The sequence below is a fragment of the Chiloscyllium plagiosum genome, chromosome 39, assembly GCF_004010195.1.
Source record: "Chiloscyllium plagiosum isolate BGI_BamShark_2017 chromosome 39, ASM401019v2, whole genome shotgun sequence".
NCBI lineage: Eukaryota > Metazoa > Chordata > Chondrichthyes > Orectolobiformes > Hemiscylliidae > Chiloscyllium > Chiloscyllium plagiosum.
This window is the reverse complement of record NC_057748.1, coordinates 19,088,151-19,104,901: the sequence shown is the minus strand read 5'-3', so window position 1 is coordinate 19,104,901 and position 16,751 is coordinate 19,088,151. Positions and strand designations below refer to the sequence as shown.

The 16,751-nt window shown below is 44.1% G+C and overlaps 1 protein-coding gene across 2 annotated transcripts in view; it reads left to right on the top strand.

Moving 5' to 3' along the window:
• gcat (glycine C-acetyltransferase) overlaps positions 1-16,428 on the top strand; it is a 31,049-nt gene extending 14,621 nt beyond the window's left edge. The window contains exons 7-9 of one of the 2 annotated variants that reach the window (XM_043679921.1): positions 214-385; positions 12,948-13,069; positions 14,141-16,428. In XM_043679921.1, coding sequence (XP_043535856.1) covers positions 214-385; positions 12,948-13,069; positions 14,141-14,292 — 446 coding nt within the window. In that variant the 3' untranslated portion in view covers positions 14,293-16,428. Of the gene's footprint in view, positions 1-213; positions 386-10,713; positions 10,820-12,947; positions 13,070-14,140 lie in introns of those variants that run through there. The other variant, XM_043679922.1, reaches the window with a different exon arrangement.
• Positions 16,429-16,751: the final 323 nt, after the last annotated feature.

The window sequence follows — 16,751 nt, the reverse complement described above, 5'->3', positions numbered from 1 at the left end:
TCTCGAAGAGTGGAGTAGCTTTTAAATAGGTTGCAATAAATGCTTTAAAACAAACACCAAGTATAGAAACCATCAAATAGCTGAGATGTGAGTCTAATTGGATAGTTCTTTCAAAATTTCTAGCTCTGGCTTATTGGATCAAATGGCCACTGCATTTGTTGTAATGTTCTCTCATGTTATAAAAAATTTAAACTTTCATGTCTTCTCTTCAAGGTGGATACACTGCAGGGCCAAAGGCTCTAGTTGACCTCCTGCGTCAGCGCTCCAGACCCTATCTCTTCTCCAACACCCTTCCCCCTCCTGTTGTTGGATGTGCCTCTAAAGCCCTTGACCTCCTGATGGACAGCAACACGATTGCCCAGACCATGGCATCAAAAACTAAACGGTGAGTAATCAGTGACTCTCTTTGCCACACTCGGTGTTTAACAGAACTAACTTATTAAATTGTCAAATAGTTGAAACAGATACAAGAACCAAGAACTAGGAGAAGGTCATATAGCCCCTCAAATCTGATTCACAATTCAATCAGAAAGTTATAGCCTCAACTCCTTTTTCTTGCCTGTCCTCTGTAACCCTCGACTTCGCTACAGTTTAATAGAATTGTCTAACTCAACCTTTAGACCGTAACACATAAGAATGGGAGTAAGCTGGTCATCCCTCGAACCTGCTCTGCCATTTAATAGGATCATGGCTAATCTGATGTGCCTCACACCTACCTTCCTATGTTTACTCCATAACCCTTGATTCTCTGAATGATCTCTAATCTATTTGTCTATCTCAGCCTTAAGCTGCTAGATTATCTCAGTGGCACAGAATTCCAGAGATACTCAACCCCCTGAGCGAAGAAATTCCTTTTTGTCAGTCTTAAATTTGCATTCCTTTATTCTTAGATTATGCCCTCCGGTCCTAGACTCACCCATGAGGAGAAACATCATCTCAGCGTTCACCAGACCAAGCCCTTTAAGGATCTTATGTTTCAGTGAAATTGAAACTCCTCAGTCTTCTAAACTGCAATGAGTAGAGTCTGATCAATCTGACCAATCTGGTCATCCTTTGCTCATAAGATAATCCCTCCATTGCAGGCATCATTCCAGGAAACCTTCTCTGAACTGCCCCTCGTTAAATAATATCCTCCCTGAAATAAGGGAACCAAAACTGCTCACCGTACTCCACATGTGGTCTCACCAACCTCACCTTGTCCAGACCTCTGCAACCTTCCCTACTCTTACACTCCAACTCCCTTGAAATAAGGGCCAGCGTTCCAGTAGCCTTCCTACTTAGCTCATGTGCTAGCTTTCTGTGTTTCATGCACTAGAACCCCCAAGTCCCTTGTGTTGCAGCTTTCTGCAGTTTTTCTCTGAAATGAACAACTTCACATTTTCCCCACATATATCCACTGGCCAATTTTGAATATAATCGATGATCGACAGACCCTTGGGGAAGAGGTTAAGGGGAGGTGGTGACATAGTAGTAATGTTACTGGACTGGGAATCCAGAAGCCCATTTTTAATGTGTTGGAGACGTGGGTTGTAATCCCATCATAGCAGATGGTGAATAAAAAGCTAACGTATATACTCCAGTAATAGTTGATCTCATATAAAAGTTGACCCTCTATTTCTGGCCAAATAACCTGTAATTTTCCAGGTAAAGTTCGACCCTAATTCTTCACAGATAACAGATCAATGTTTGAGTCAGTGTGCCGGCCATCACCTCCCACTCCAACTTTTCAGTCTGCCGGTTGTTCTACTCTGCTCCTGGTCTTCCAGTCCACTGGTTGTTGTATTCCACTCCAGGTTTTCAGAATGAGCCGTAATTCATTTTTTTCCCTTTATTCGCTTAGCGATAAATTGGGCTTCTGCTAATGATACAGTAAGAATTTCAGCCCCTCAAAAGTAGTATCCATGTAATAGTCAACACCATAAATTTATCCTTGAAAAGTAGTCAAAAAAATTTGACTATTACTCAAGTAAATATGGTAGTTCAATGGCATGTAAATACTGTCGGTTGTCATAAAAACCAATCTGGTTCACGAATCTCCTTTTTTTTAAGGAAAGAAAACTGCCATCCTTACCTTGTATGACCTACATGTAGATCCAGTTCCACACCAATGTGGTTGTCTCTTAACTGCTCTTAAATTCTGACCTAGCCAGTGACATCCACAATGTGTGAACAAATATTTTTTTAAAAATTCAAAATTCTTGATCCACGAGAACAAGAAATGCCCTCCTCATCCCTTCTTAAATGAGAGAACCTTTATTCTGAAACTGACCCCTAAATCTAAGTACCCTACAAACAGAAAGTCCACTCAGCATGCACTCTTTCGAGCTTCCTCAATACCTTGTGTGTTTCATTGAGATTACCTCTATCTTCTCAACTCCAAAAACTCTAGGGCCTACCTGCTAAAATGTTTATCATTCTTTCATCACGGGAACCAATCAACTGAATCTGAACTGCTTGCAATGTAAGCATACACTTCCCCAAATAAGGAGACCAAAACTGTGAGCAGTCTCAAGGTGTCAACAGTCTATACAATTGTAGCAACATTTCCCATACCTGCATAATAATGAGTGGTGTTTCGTATATGTGGACCAGCAGATCATTGTGTATCTCAGCATTCTGTAGTCTCGCTCCATTTAAATAAACTGAAATTTTGCTTTTCTGTTTTTCTTGCCAAAGTAGCCAACCTCCTATTTCTCATACTGTACTCACATCTGCTAATTGATTTTCCCCATTCACTCAATCTATGTGTTCCTCTGTATCCTCACAATTTTCTTTTCTAGCTATCTGTGTATCATCAGCAAATTTGGCTACGATATGCTTGGGCCCTAATCCAAATCATTCATGTGGATTGTCAATAATTTGAGGTCCCAGAGCTAATTCCTTTACTATATCATTATGGCTTGTCAACCTTAAACTAACTTGGTTCTCAATATTGCATTCCATCAGTTAGTTAATCCTCTGTCCATGCTGATATTATCACTCCCAAAATCATGAGTTCTTATTACCATCTTTTCAACTGCACAATGGAAATTCAAGTATTACTAAATCCACTGGATTCCCTTTTATCTGCCCTGTCTGTCTCATCTTCAAAATTTAAAAATATTTTTCTCTCTTCTATAAAACCTTACTGAATCTACTTAATTGTATTTCAATTTTCTAAATGTCTTGCTTCCTGAAAATGACTTCCACAATTTTCCCAATGACCAGTGTTAGCTATCCTGGCTCCTTGTTTCCAGGTTTTCCAAGAATCTACGGATTATCCCTGGAGCCAGTTTTTTTTTTAGAGATTTACTTGATTTGTAACTGTTAATATCTTTGGCCTAAGAACTAAGGATTTGGTTGGGGAGATGGGAGAGGAACTATTTCTCTCAAAATGTTGATGTAGGTAGGGGGGAGGGGTGTTTCCTTGTGTCAGTCGAAGTTAGACAAAGTTTTTTAAAATTACCCAATTGATGAGGACTGGCACTACCAGTGAAGTGCACAATATTTTTTTGGAACAGTACATTCCACATATTTTTAATTAACCTGTTCTGACATACCTTTGGAACAGGATCTAGTAATAGTGTCTTCAGTCTAAATACAGGCAATTAAAAGTGTGTGAAGACAGAATCGACCAACTTGGATTGGAAAAATAAGTCAAAACATAACCTGGCAGTGACGACAGTGGCTAACATTTTAGAAGATCTTTCATAAATCAACAAAGTTATATTCTATTGAGAAAGAAAGACCCTACCGATAAATGTGAGATCTGTGGCTCACAAATGAAGTTACATAAATGATTTGGATGTGAGCATAAGAGGTACAATTAGTATGTTTGCAGATGACACCAAAATTGGAGGTGTAGTGGACAGCGAAGAAAGTTACCTCCTATTATAACAGGATCTTGATCAGATGGGCCAATGGGCTGAGAAGTGGCAGATGGAGTTTAATTTAGATAAATGTGAGGTGCTGCATTTTGGAAAAGCAAATCAGAGCAGAACTTATACACTGAATGGTAAGATGCTGGGGAATGTTGCTGAACAAAGAGACCTTGGAAAGCAGGTTCATAGTTCCTTGAAAGTAGAGTTGCAGGTAGATAGGATAGTGAAGAAGGCGTTTGACCAATAAAGGAAAGCATACCAGATTACTGAGTATAGGAGTTGGGAGGTCATATTGTGGCTGTACAGGACATTGGTTAGGCCACTTTTGGAATATCGCGTGCAATTCTGGTCGTCTTCCTATTGGAAGGATGTTGTTAAAATTGAAAGGGTTCAGAAAAGATTTGCAAGGATGTTGCCAGGGTTTGAGCTGTAGGGAGAGGCTGAATAGGCTGGGGCTGTTTTCCCTGGAACGTCGGAGGCTATGGGGTGACCTTATAGAGGTTTATAACATCACAAGGGACATGGATAGGTTAAATAGACAAAGTCTCTTCCTTGGGGTGGGGGAGTCCAGAACTAGAGAGCATAGGTTTAGGGTGAGAGGGGAAAGATACGAAAGGAACCTAAGGGGCAATTTTTTTCACACAGAAGGTGGTGCATGTATGGAATGAGCTGCCAGAGGAAGTGGTGGAGGCTGGTATAACTGCAGCATTTAAAAGGCATCTGGATGGGTGTATGAAAAGGAAGGGTTGTGAGGAAACTCATCAGCCTCTGAGTCAGAGTCGGGGTTCAGCGACAGAGTTTATTGTACAAGGAAATACTAGAGCTCCGGGGAGAGAGCGACACCAACAGCACAGTGGTCAGCTGTGATTCTTCTCTCAACCTGGAGCACATGTCAAGATACTGTTATACATTTTGTGATATAATAGCTCAGTGATGAGGTTAGTCTCTGTAACATGGTTTGTTAATTGTAAACATTGCAGAATCGGTTATAGTTTTGGTGCAGTCATTCAGTTCCAGTTCAGCCTTTGTTAATTTCAGTGTGATCATTGTCAGCTTCAGTGCAGACATTGTCAATTTCAGCTTCTGTGCAGAAGTGCATTGCTGTAGTAATGGGCGCTAATCGCTCTTCCTGAGAAGGACGATTACTGCAGCCCTGGCTATTATCACTCTGTATTGAGTTTGTATCAAAGGTGTTGGCTGGACCCAGACACTTTGGCGGGCAGTGTACGTTACTCATGTGTACTCCCTCCCCCACCCGCCTTAAATTAATCAACTAGGTTGAGAATGCATTATGCTGGCATTCTGATGGCCCCAGGCAGTATCTGTGTTTGCTCTGCTGTCTCTCTCCATATTGTGGTCCAGCAGCCATCTTGTGTGTCAAGTGGCCAACTTGTGGCTCAGATGCCATCTTGTGTGTCCATGTGCCTAGTGTTACCCTGCCCCGTCCTATTTTCCAGTTTACTCCTCCTTTGTGGTCAAGGAGACGACTTCGGAGATCTCCTGCAGACCACCGAATTTACATGGAGAGGTAGGTCATCTCTAGGCGCTCCTCCCCCCAAGGGGTATCATGGAGTGCCAATTTCTTTGGGAGCTCTTCTGTGGTGACACTCGCTGCTGGTACAGTTCTCGATAAGCAGTACCTTACAGCAGAGCTTTGAACACCCGAGGCCCACACAGAATACCAGCATGAGTACAATGAGGAGAACTATCCCGTGTGCCAAATAGGGTCCCCAGGATTTACCTATCAACTAATTTAGCCAGCTGTCTGTAATTGTGGCTCCCTGTGGAAAATTATCTAGTTTGGTATGGGCGATATAATTGTCACCAATAATTGTACAAACTTTCACTTGCTATGCTAATTGCTAATCCACTGTGTAATGTGTCTGCTGTGTGTCGAGTCTTGAGTTCAGCCAACTCTGTAATAATTTCTTCCAGAGCTTTTGAGGTATTATTGCCCAAGATAGTCAGGCCACGTACAAGGTAATTTTGGTTTTTAGCGCTGATGACCCCTGCTGCCCCCCCCACCAAAAGATAGCGATCTCAAGAATCCGTATTCCAATGATGACCACAAAGTGGTGGGTACCTGCCAGTCAGCACAGAACTCCTGGCTGATGGAGCACGACACTAACCTTCTCTGGATATGTCCCCCGCTGGGGCATGGTATAGTAAGGGGTTGTCCCTACTGCAAACAGGTTTGGGAGGTCTGGGGTGTCTGTTGTATAAGTCCCCTTAAGTAGATAAACAAATCCCTTTGTTGCTCTGTAACAAACAATGTCCTGTCCTTCCGTCTGTCTGTCCATCCATGTCGCCCCCGTTCCCCCTGGTGTTCCCCCCAGCTGGTAAATGTTGAATGGGTATGCCCACGAGGCAGAGCTGACATGGGTGCCATTGCACTGACCACATATGAATTGTCTGCCCGCGGTCACATTCAAGCACACCTGCTCACTGCAGATGCAGGTAAACTGTCCCCTGGTGACTGTACGGTGCTAATAAGTGCACTGTGTCTGGACGCAGGAGTCATTTTGGGGAACCAGGGCATAAACACATCCCCATCCCTGCCCTGTGAAACAGAGTGGGTAATTACCGGGTTTTAAATGGGTCTTCTCTTCCCTAGATTGGGGGGCCCGGCCCCATGAGCTGGTGGTCCTGCCCAGCTGCACATATCTACCCTGGGATCCCCGTTTGTCTTTTCCTATCTGCTGTTTATATGGCATTCCCGAGGTGTCTACTGTCTACAGGTCGGCAGGGGTCCACACCGGGGTGGTCACAAATAGGGATTCCACTGATCGCGCCAGTGGGTAGCAGACAGTTCGGTTCACATGCAAACTTAAGTGGGTTTTATAGAAGAGGTTATCTTCAAATCCTGACATGCTCCCAACAGTTGCGACACTTAAACACAGTAAAATACATACAGGTGTATACATTTTGCAGTTAAATAAAGTTATCAGTCAAAGTCTTTGTTTTCGTCAGGAGGTGCAGTCGTGCACCTGTGTGGTTTGTTCTGTTGTCGGTGCTTCCGCCGGGATGACCGTCTTGTCCGCCGCTACTGTCTGCACCTGGGGAATGGTCAATGACATTAGTTTGGTCACAGGAGTCTTTACATGGTTTTAGTTGGGTCCAGTGCTTCCATATTCCTTTTCCTTTTACTGTCTAGGCAGGCACAGGTGTCCCCACTCATTACCACATCATATGGCCCATTCCATTTTGGGGCAAAGCTTAGTTTGTCAAGTGGCTTCCTGCTGCTTGGACCTCAGGGAAGATTTTGAGTTCCCTGCCTTGTCTTTTTTGTCCTGTTTGCTATTACAGATTTCTGCATCCTTTTCAATTGGGCGCTTAATTCTATCACATATCACTGAATTTTGTCTCTTAGTGGACCCATGTCAGTGCCACCTGGGATTATTGTCTGGCAATTGTATTGTTTGCCCGGTCATTAATTCATCTGGTGTTAGCCCGGTTGACTGATTCATGGTGGCTCTTAATCTCATTAGTCTGGCTGGCTGTACTTCAGTCCATGTTCTACCTGAGGTTTGCATAGCCTTAGCTAAAGTATTTTTGAGCATTCTGTTCATTCTATCTATCATCCCTGAGCTCTGGGGGTGATAGAGCATGTGAAACTTTTGTCTAATGCCGAGTAATTAGCAGACAGTCTTCATGACTTTGCCTATAAAATGCGTCCCTTGGTCGGAGTTGATCTGGAGGGGTACCCCTCACCTCGGGATTACCTCCTCCGCTAATATTCTGGCTACAGTGGTCACAGTGCAGCTTTTGGTCGGGAATGCCTGTACCCACCGGGTGAATTGGTCAATGATATCAATCCCACGGGAAGGTGGTAGAGACCTTGTAAAATCTATCTGAAGGTGTTCCCAGGGTCTTGGTCTGGGCTGGTGTCCCACACTAACGTTTATGGGTCTCCCTGGGTTATGTTGTGCACAAACCATGCAGCTGCGGCAGTATTTGGCCACATATCTTCCCATTCGCTTCCACCACCACTCTCTCCCTCGACTTGATATCATGGCCTCTCTACCTAAATGGGAGAGCCCGTGGTGCAGTTCAAGCAATGTGTTCTGTATACACGCTGGTGCTACCACCTTCTCTGCTCGCCTCCATACACCATCCTCCCCTTTGAATGCCCCCTGCAGTTCCCACTTCTCTGTCTCTTCCTGCGAGGTGCTGAATTTGGATAGTGTCTTTTGCTAATTCAATAGTGGCTTTTGCAGCCTCGTCAATGTCTTCTTGTTCTAGGGCTTTCTGAGCTGCTTGGTCTGATGCCTGGTTTCCTTTGAATTTTAGCCAACCTGGACTTTTTATTTCTTTTGCTGGCTCCTTTTGATGGGCTTTTATTTTTTTATTACTGCAGCCCCTTTTGTCTGTTCACTGGCACACATTAGTGCCTGAATTCTGAATTGGTGTCTGATAGGGGTTCCCCCTGCAGTGGTGAACCCTCTTCTACCCCCTGTCACCATGTAGCCATGGACTTCACCGAAGGCACATTGACTGTCCATATATTCACAATTTTTCCTTTTGCTAGTTCCAGTGCTTTGGTGAGTGCTACTAGTTCTGCTACCTGTGCGGACTGATTTCCATCAATCCTTCCACACACAACTGTTTTTAACTTATCATTTGCCACAGCCCATCCTGTTTGGGGTGACACTGCTACATATTTTCATGACTTGTCCATGAAGAGGATCTCCTCAGTTGTGTTTGGGGCGGGGGCACTATTTTACTTACCCCCACCTTCATCTCCATCATATCCCTACAGTTGTGGGGGTTCCCCTGGGTCTAGAATTCCCACAGCTGGGTTTTCTCCCATATCCCTATTACCACGGACTGACCTGGGGGTAAAAAGAACTGCTTTCCACTTTGCCCTTCTCATATTGGAGACGGCCCTCAGTTTCCCTATGTTTAGCATCTCTGCTAGGGTCTGTTTACTGTGGAGGATGACATTCCCTGTCATTTCTATGGGTTCGCTAACACTAATGGCCCAAGCAGCACAGTCTAAGGCTGCTATGCAACTGGACAACCCGGTGACTACTGGCCCTTCTGTAGTTGAGTAGTACTCTATGGGCCTTCTTCTGCTACCGTGTTCTTGAGTGACCACTGCAGAGTAAAACCCTCCCTCATTATTACAGTGGATGTGAAAATCCTTGCTGGGATCTGGCAGCCCTAGCCCGGGGACCGATATGAGCTGAGGTTTAAGCTGACTGAATGCCTCCTCCTGTTCTGGTCCCCAGCTTACAGGTTCCAAGGTGGACTTGCCTCCTTTAATTAACCTCTGGATTGGTTCAGCCAGTTTTGCGAATTTGGGTGTAAAGCTCCGACTGTAGTTGAATAGCCCCATGACCTTTCTGACCCCCTCCCCTGACAGTGGCAGGCCGTGGCATTTGTTAGATTGCCTTCTTGCGGTCATTGGGCATTCCTTTGAGTCCCTGCGATATAAGGTGTCCCAGGTACAAGACGTGTTTTGCCAATTTGTGCCTTTGTCAGGCTGACTTTTAACCCTGCGGTTGCCAATTCCTGTAATACTAGCCCTAAAGCTTCCTGATGTCCTGACTCGGACTCTGAGGCAGTTAGGATATCACCTACGTATTGGAGGGCGGTGCTACCCTCTGGTAAATCTATTCTCTTCAGAATGTCACTCATCACCCTGTGAAAAATAGTGGAACCCTTGTGGCAGGTGAGTCAACGTGTACTCCCTGTCCCTTACTGTAAAAGTGAATTTATTCTGGGACTCGGGGTGTAATGGGCTAAACCAGAACCCATTGGCTATGTCTAAAACAGTAAACATCTTGTGTTCCGGGGCCAAGCCGTTTAAAATGGTGGAGGGGTCTGCTACAATGGGATGCAATTTGAGGGTGAGCTTATTTAGTCCTATATAATCAATGGTGAGCCTGTCAGCTCCCATCAGGCTTTATTACTGGCCACATTGGGGAATTTATTGTACTAGTGGTTGCTTTCAGGATTCCCTGTTTCACTTGTCCTTTCACTATCTCCACAACTGCTTTTCTGCTTTAGGTTTTATTGGGTATTGCCGGTGGGGCTTATGCTCCGGTCCGGATACCCTTATGGGGTCTATGTTAACCTGACCTGTGTCTAACTTCGTTTCTGCCTGTGCTGTGGGGACAGAGGTGCAGATGGCTCCGAATCCCCCCCCCACCTCACCTTTTCGAGATACCAGTCCTTACTGGTGACTGTAGCCGCTTTAATAGTTTCAAGGTTATTTGTTAGTTTCAAGGTGACTTGTAAGCTTCCCAATCTCGGCCCAGAAACCTACCTGTAGGCTGGTATGCTCTCTACCGGTGGGACTTTGTACCCTCCCAGCCACCGCCACTATTCAAGCTCTGTCATTCTACTATGGACTGACAGGATGTCACGGTTACTCACAGTGCCCACACTCCCCACCTTGGTAATGTGCGCTCCACTGAGGTTTAGCTCTTGGTCAGAGTGATCAGCTCCTCTTCCTCACCATATTGGAAATTAAAAGTACAAACAGCACCCAACTTTTAATTTAAACACCAACTGGACTCTGCGTTGTTTGCCCCCAACAGAGTCTGATGTTACCTGACTTTGCCACTTGTGCTTCACAGCTCCTAGTGCCCTCGGCGCCTCAATTCCCACTTCAAGTCCAAACTTTGCATAGGGGGGCTACCCCTCTTAACAACCGGTTTGGGGCAGGGTTTTTGAGACAGGCACTACATTGTCCTCTGGCTGTTTCAGCACGAGCAGCTGGTTCTTAAAGCAGATAATACAGTTAACACATATTCTCCACAGACTCCTTACTGTAGCAAGTTAGATATGATAATCAGTATACTTTTAAACTGTGTCTTCGGCCCAGTCTGACTCTTGCTGTTTGCAGGTACAAATCGATTCTTATCCCGGTCTCCTGATCGTGGCCTTTGACCAGGGCACCAGTAATAAGAACCCTACTTGCAGTGCCAATTGTTGTGGGGAAAATCACTAGCCTCGCAGTCAGAGTCGGGGTTCAACAACAGAGTTTATTGTACAAGGAAATACTAGAGCTCCGGGGAGAGAGCGACACCAACAGCACAGTGGTCAGCTGCAATTCTTCTCTCAACTCGGAGCACATGTCAAGATACTTTTATACATTTTGTGATATAATGGATCAGTGATGAGGTTAGTCTCTGTAACGTGGTTTGTTTATTGTAAACATTGCAGAATCGCTGATAGTTTCAGTGCAGTCATAATCAGTTCCAGCGCAGCCTTTGTTAATTTCAGCGCGGTCATTGTCAGTTTCACTGCAGACATTGTCAATTTCAGCATCTGCGCAGAAGTGCATTTCTGTAATAGTGGGTGCTAATCGCTCTTTCTGAGAAGGAAGATTACTGCAGCCCTGGCTATTAGCAATCTGTATTGAGTCTGTATCAAACAGCATTTCTATCAAAGGTGTTGGCTGGACCCTGATTTCGGCAAGCAGTATATGTTACTCATGCGTATTCTCTTCCCCCACCCGCCTTAAACTAATCAACTCGGTTGTGCGTGCATTGTGCTGGCATTCTGGTGGCCCCAGGCAGTATCTGTGTTTGCTCAGCTATCTTTCTCCATATTGTGGTCCGGTGGCCATCTTTGTGTGTCAAGTGGCCAATTTGTGGCTTAGCAGCCATCTTGTGTGTCCGTGTGCCTAGTGTTACCCTGCCCTGTGCCATCTCCCATTTCAAGAAGGGTTTAGAGGGAAATGGGCCAATTGCTGGCAGATGGGACTAGATTAGATGAGGATATCTGGTCGGCATGGACGAGTTGGACTGAAGGGTCTGTTTCTGTGGTGTATATCTCTGACTCTATGGTGAGGGTAGGTTTTGTTTGATCTGTTTCTTAATACTACCTGCTTGAATGGTGTTTGGAAAAAAACCAAAGGGGCTGAATGGCCTCCTGATCCCATGTTTCCAGTGAATGTGTCTCTGAAGATGAATAACCGTGGAGTATTCAAGCTTTTATTTGGCTGGCATTGTGAAATATTAGCTATTTTTTAAAATAGTTTTTTTGCTGGTTTGTTTCTTTTTCTTATTCGATCTTAAACATTGTTTCTTTCAACCTGGTCAGTTAGTACAGTAGCACCCCCCCCCTCTACCTGCGAGGAAATGTTCCAGGACTTACCCCGGAAGCCCGAAACCGCGGATAGGAGCGAACCCATTCATTTCAATGGGAAATTTACCTTCCCAGCAGCCCCCAGTCCCTGGTTCCAGAATGTTCCCGGTTATATGATCAGGCTACGGTAAACCCCGGGTAACTGAGACCATGGAAAATGATTCTGCGGGTATGGGGCTCGCCCTGTATGATAAATTCTCAATGAATCGGTGTGCATCCAGCTCCAGACATCTACACGTATGTGTATCCCTGGATCAGTCAGTGATAGCAGTCAGATATTGGGATTTTTGGCTGTGCATCCTGTTTGAGCCTCAGCTTCATGCTTTCATCATCCTTCCACAATATTGCACCGTTTCACCTAGTTCACCTTAGCACGGCCCATCCCAAGCCTGCTTTGCTCAGTCCTGTACCCAGCTTCTTGCTACCTCTGGGAGGGTTGGGTGGGCTCTCATTACTCCTTGCTGGCTGCCCATCCGCCAACCTCTAACTTGCCTCAAAACTCCTGTTGCCCAGGCATTGTCTTCCTCTTGCTCAGGTCCCAGACTGCATTGGTCAACAACCAATCATTCCACACTCCCATTGAATTCAAAATGCGTTTTGTCTATAACTCTTATCCCTCCTGTCTGTGCTGTATCCTCAAGCATTATGTTCACCGCTGTATCCTCAAGCATTATGTTCACCACCCCTCACTCTCAATCAATCTTTCCCTTGGCTTGGCCTTAAACTCTGAAGTTACATCCCTGAACACCATTGTCTTCATTAAGATGCTTCTTTAACCTTCCTCCTTGACCAAGCTTTTGGGTGCCTGATGGAATATTTCCTTGTGTCAGGTTTAGTTCAGCACTTGAGATGCAACCTTGAAATGTTTTGCCATGTTAAGTGGGCAATATGAATATAAGTTAATATTGGATTGATCTCAGATACTGAACACTTGTTAAACGGTTTCCAGACTGATTTGAGTTGACTCCAGTTGGCTGTTCTGTGCAGGTTCCGCAGTCAGATGACAGCTGCAGGATTCACCATTGGTGGAATGGACCATCCCATTTGCCCAGTGATGCTGGGAGATGCACGACTGGCATCATCCATGGCAGAGGACATGCTGAAAAGAGGTAACCTATCGACCAAGACCTACAGTATTTGAATGAACTGGTTTTTAGGCCACTTCATGCTGATTTGTTGGGTTTTGCCAGTTAATCCCTTCACTTTGTTCCTGGACAAGAATGGGACCTCCACAGCTTTCCTCCCTATATATGTTTTAGTTATTTGGAACCTATGACTGTTCATATTGTAACTGCTCTTAATCTGCTGCTGTTTTCTGTCATTGCCTGGCAGTTGTGTGACATGACCATCTCTAACCAGAGAGAATCTAACCTTGACATTGCCATTGCTAAGCACTTAACTGTCAACATCCCGGGGGGAGGGGGTTACCACTGACCACACTCTGAACTGCACTAGCCGTTTAAATACTGTGACTAGAAGACTTGGTCAGGGGCTAGGAATTGTGCAATGAGTAACTCCTCATTTGCATTCCCCACACCATTGACAAGGCACAAGCCAAGCATGTGATGGAATACTCGCCACCTTCTGGATGAGTTCAGCTTCTATAACCCTCAAGAAGCTTGACACCATCCAGGACAAAGGAGCGTACTTGATTGGCACTACATCCTCAAATGTTCACTGCCACTACCACAAACGCACATTGACAACAGTGTGTACCCTCTACAAAATGCACTACAGTTACTATTGCACTACAGTTACTGGTTCCTCTGATAGCACTTCCCAAATCCATGACAATGTCTGTTGAGAAAAATTAGGACAACAGGTGTATAGAAACACCACCACCTGCAGGTTCCCCCCTATGCTGGGTAATTGAGCAGCCACTCAGTGAGGGTGGGTGGGGATGGAATTCAATATACAGAGGAACCTCAATTATCCGAATGACCCAGGCATGGAGTATTTCGTCTGGTTAATCAAAATCCGGATAATCAAGTGCTGGATAACATTGTTTAGCTAAGCATTGGGACCTTATGAACTGGTAATGTATTCTATCGGTATGCTTTTAAATAGATTAGTTCCTCATTTACTTGAACCTTGAGTTCAGTTGCTTGGCAGATTTTTTTTTCAAGCATTTCTAATCCATCAGGAGTTCTTTTCTGATCGGTGTTCTTTCTTTAACTCAGGAATATATGTGATTGGATTCAGTTACCCTGTGGTCCCCAAGGGCAAGGCACGAATCCGGGTGCAGATCTCTGCTGCCCATAGTGACCAGGATATTGACCAATGTGTGGAGGCCTTTGTGGACGTTGGGCGCAAGCACGGCGTGATTTCCTGAAAGACGTCTGAAGTCTTGCAGCATACACTTTGCAAACCAGCTTATACGAACCATTAAGGATGTCGCTAATGATTTGGACTTGCCATCTCTCTCAAAAACACAAATTCTGCATAGAATACTTAACCAACGATTGTGAGGAGGTTTGATTTAACGAGTGCCTGTTTTCTAAAAGATGTACCAGACTTGTATGAAATCATTGCCTATCTTTTATTTCTAAAACCAAAATACTGAGGCCACTTGATCTTCCGATTCAAATATGTTACATTGAAACAAATCTCAGCATATTGAGCATCTGGGATTCCTCTGTATGACATATGTATTAAGCTGAAACGTGTGTGAGAGGTTAGTCCCGTGCAGATATGTCTCTGCCTGTTGGAGGTTTTTTCTTTGACAGAGACCTGTTGTTGCTGTATTACATTGAATTAACAACATGGAAACAGGCTACTAATCAATCTGTTTCGACGTTTGTGCCCACACAAGCCTCATACTTCATCTGTGGACATAACTTCCCAAATATTGATCCTTCTGGGTGAATCAATGAGTAAGGTTGTTTGTTAATCTCTCACAGATAGATATAGCTCTATCTCTGGGTGTGCAGTGTCATGGTTCAGTCAGTGAACTGGCTGGTATGAAGGGTGGTTCTATAAATTGGCAGACACATTAAATTAAGGTCATCCAACCTGTCTAGTGCATGCTGGCTGTCTGGACAGCAGTCCAGTCAATCATATTTCCCCTCCTGCTATATTCCTCGAGCTGAAAGTTTATTTATTTAGTCCCCAACCAGTCTCCTTTTGAAATATTCACTGTCTCCACGTACACCACCTTTGTAAACAGAAAGGTCTAAGTCACACTCACTCTGTTTCTAAAAAAAAATGCTGCTTCTCACATTGTCTATATAACTCTTACCCAAAACCTTAAATCTGTTTCCCAAAGTCCTGTGCCTTTAGCCATTGGGAGCAGCTTTATTTTACATCTATCATAATCTTGTTGTCCTGTTAGATTTCCTGCCAGTCTCCTTTTCTGCAAGAAGAATGACTCCAGCTTCTCTGACCTAATGTATCACTAAAACCTCTTCATCCCTGGAGCCATTCCGATAAATTTTGTTATGGATCCACATTACTCAGCTCAATGGGGAAGAAGCACAAAAACAGACCACAATACTTGTCAATCCTTTCAAAGAACTGTCCAGTTCAGCTCCTTTTTTTTTTTTTACCCTTGCTGTTCCCGCACAGATCTGAAAACCTTTTCCACTGTCCCTTCCTTTTGAAAGTTATTATTGGAACTCCTACCACTACCTTTCAGATCTTTGTCCTCCTTTTCTTTTTAGCATGAGGTAATCTGGTTCGCTAATGACCTTGGGGAAGGAGTTCTGACTGTAGCCAGTCTGACTGTTGTGATTCCAGACGTATACACAATATGTTTGAAATGACATAAACCATACTAGTCAGCACCAAGACAGTTAGGGATGGGGAACAAATGATCCATTACCACTTATTCCCAAGTTCCATGAATGAATAAAAGAATGCTGCTTGTTGAGGGTAAATGCTGGCATGACTAGTTAGGCTGAATGGCCTGCCTCTTGTGTTCTGTTATATGTTACTATACAATGTGAGTGTTTTCAGCACTGAAATGTCAAATCATGGCTGAATTTATAATCAGGTGAAATATGAGTATTGAATCTTAGGAGTATTAGAGCATTAGGAGCAAAATATTTGTTTTACATCAAATGAAGTTTTTCTTTGTATAATCTGAAGTAGCGTGTGGAATCTCGCATAAAAACGAAGTTTGATTGAGTGGATACAGAAAGAATGTTTCCTCTTGAGGATGAACTTTACTACAGGCCATCAATATACGATAGTCACAAGGCGTCAAATTGAAAAGTTTGAAAAGCTTCTTTGCCCAAAGAATGTGGAAGTAATTACCATAGCAAGTGGTTGAAGAAAATTGAGGGGGAACATAGTAGAGGGCTATGATGGAGCTGGGTTGAATGGAGCATAAGAGCCATCATAGACTGGTTAGGCTGAATGGCCTGTTTCTGTGCTTTATATCCTCTGTAATCTCTGCTGGCTTCTTGAAAGAAAGAGTTTTGATGCTTATTTTTCTCTGCAGGTGAATAAACAGTTACAGGCTATGAAAGAAATTGCAGTGTGTGCACTTTGTATCAGTTTTGAAATCCAGTAAAATAACTTGAGCATGTTGACGAATAGTCAGTGTGTATGGAATGCAGGAAATATTTGAGGGCAAGCAGGTTACTTAGTACAGGAGAAGTGACTGTGCTGCCAAATTACTCTAAATTGACCTCAATATTTTCAGTCGTACTGTTTGTATTGGAATCTCCAGGTTGCTGATAAGACATGGTGAGCTACCAACCCAGAGAATTGTGTTCAGTGAATCTCCATTCTCTGCACAGGCGCTCCTTAAAGTGAGGGATTTACTGAGGCACCGACTGTTGGGATTAA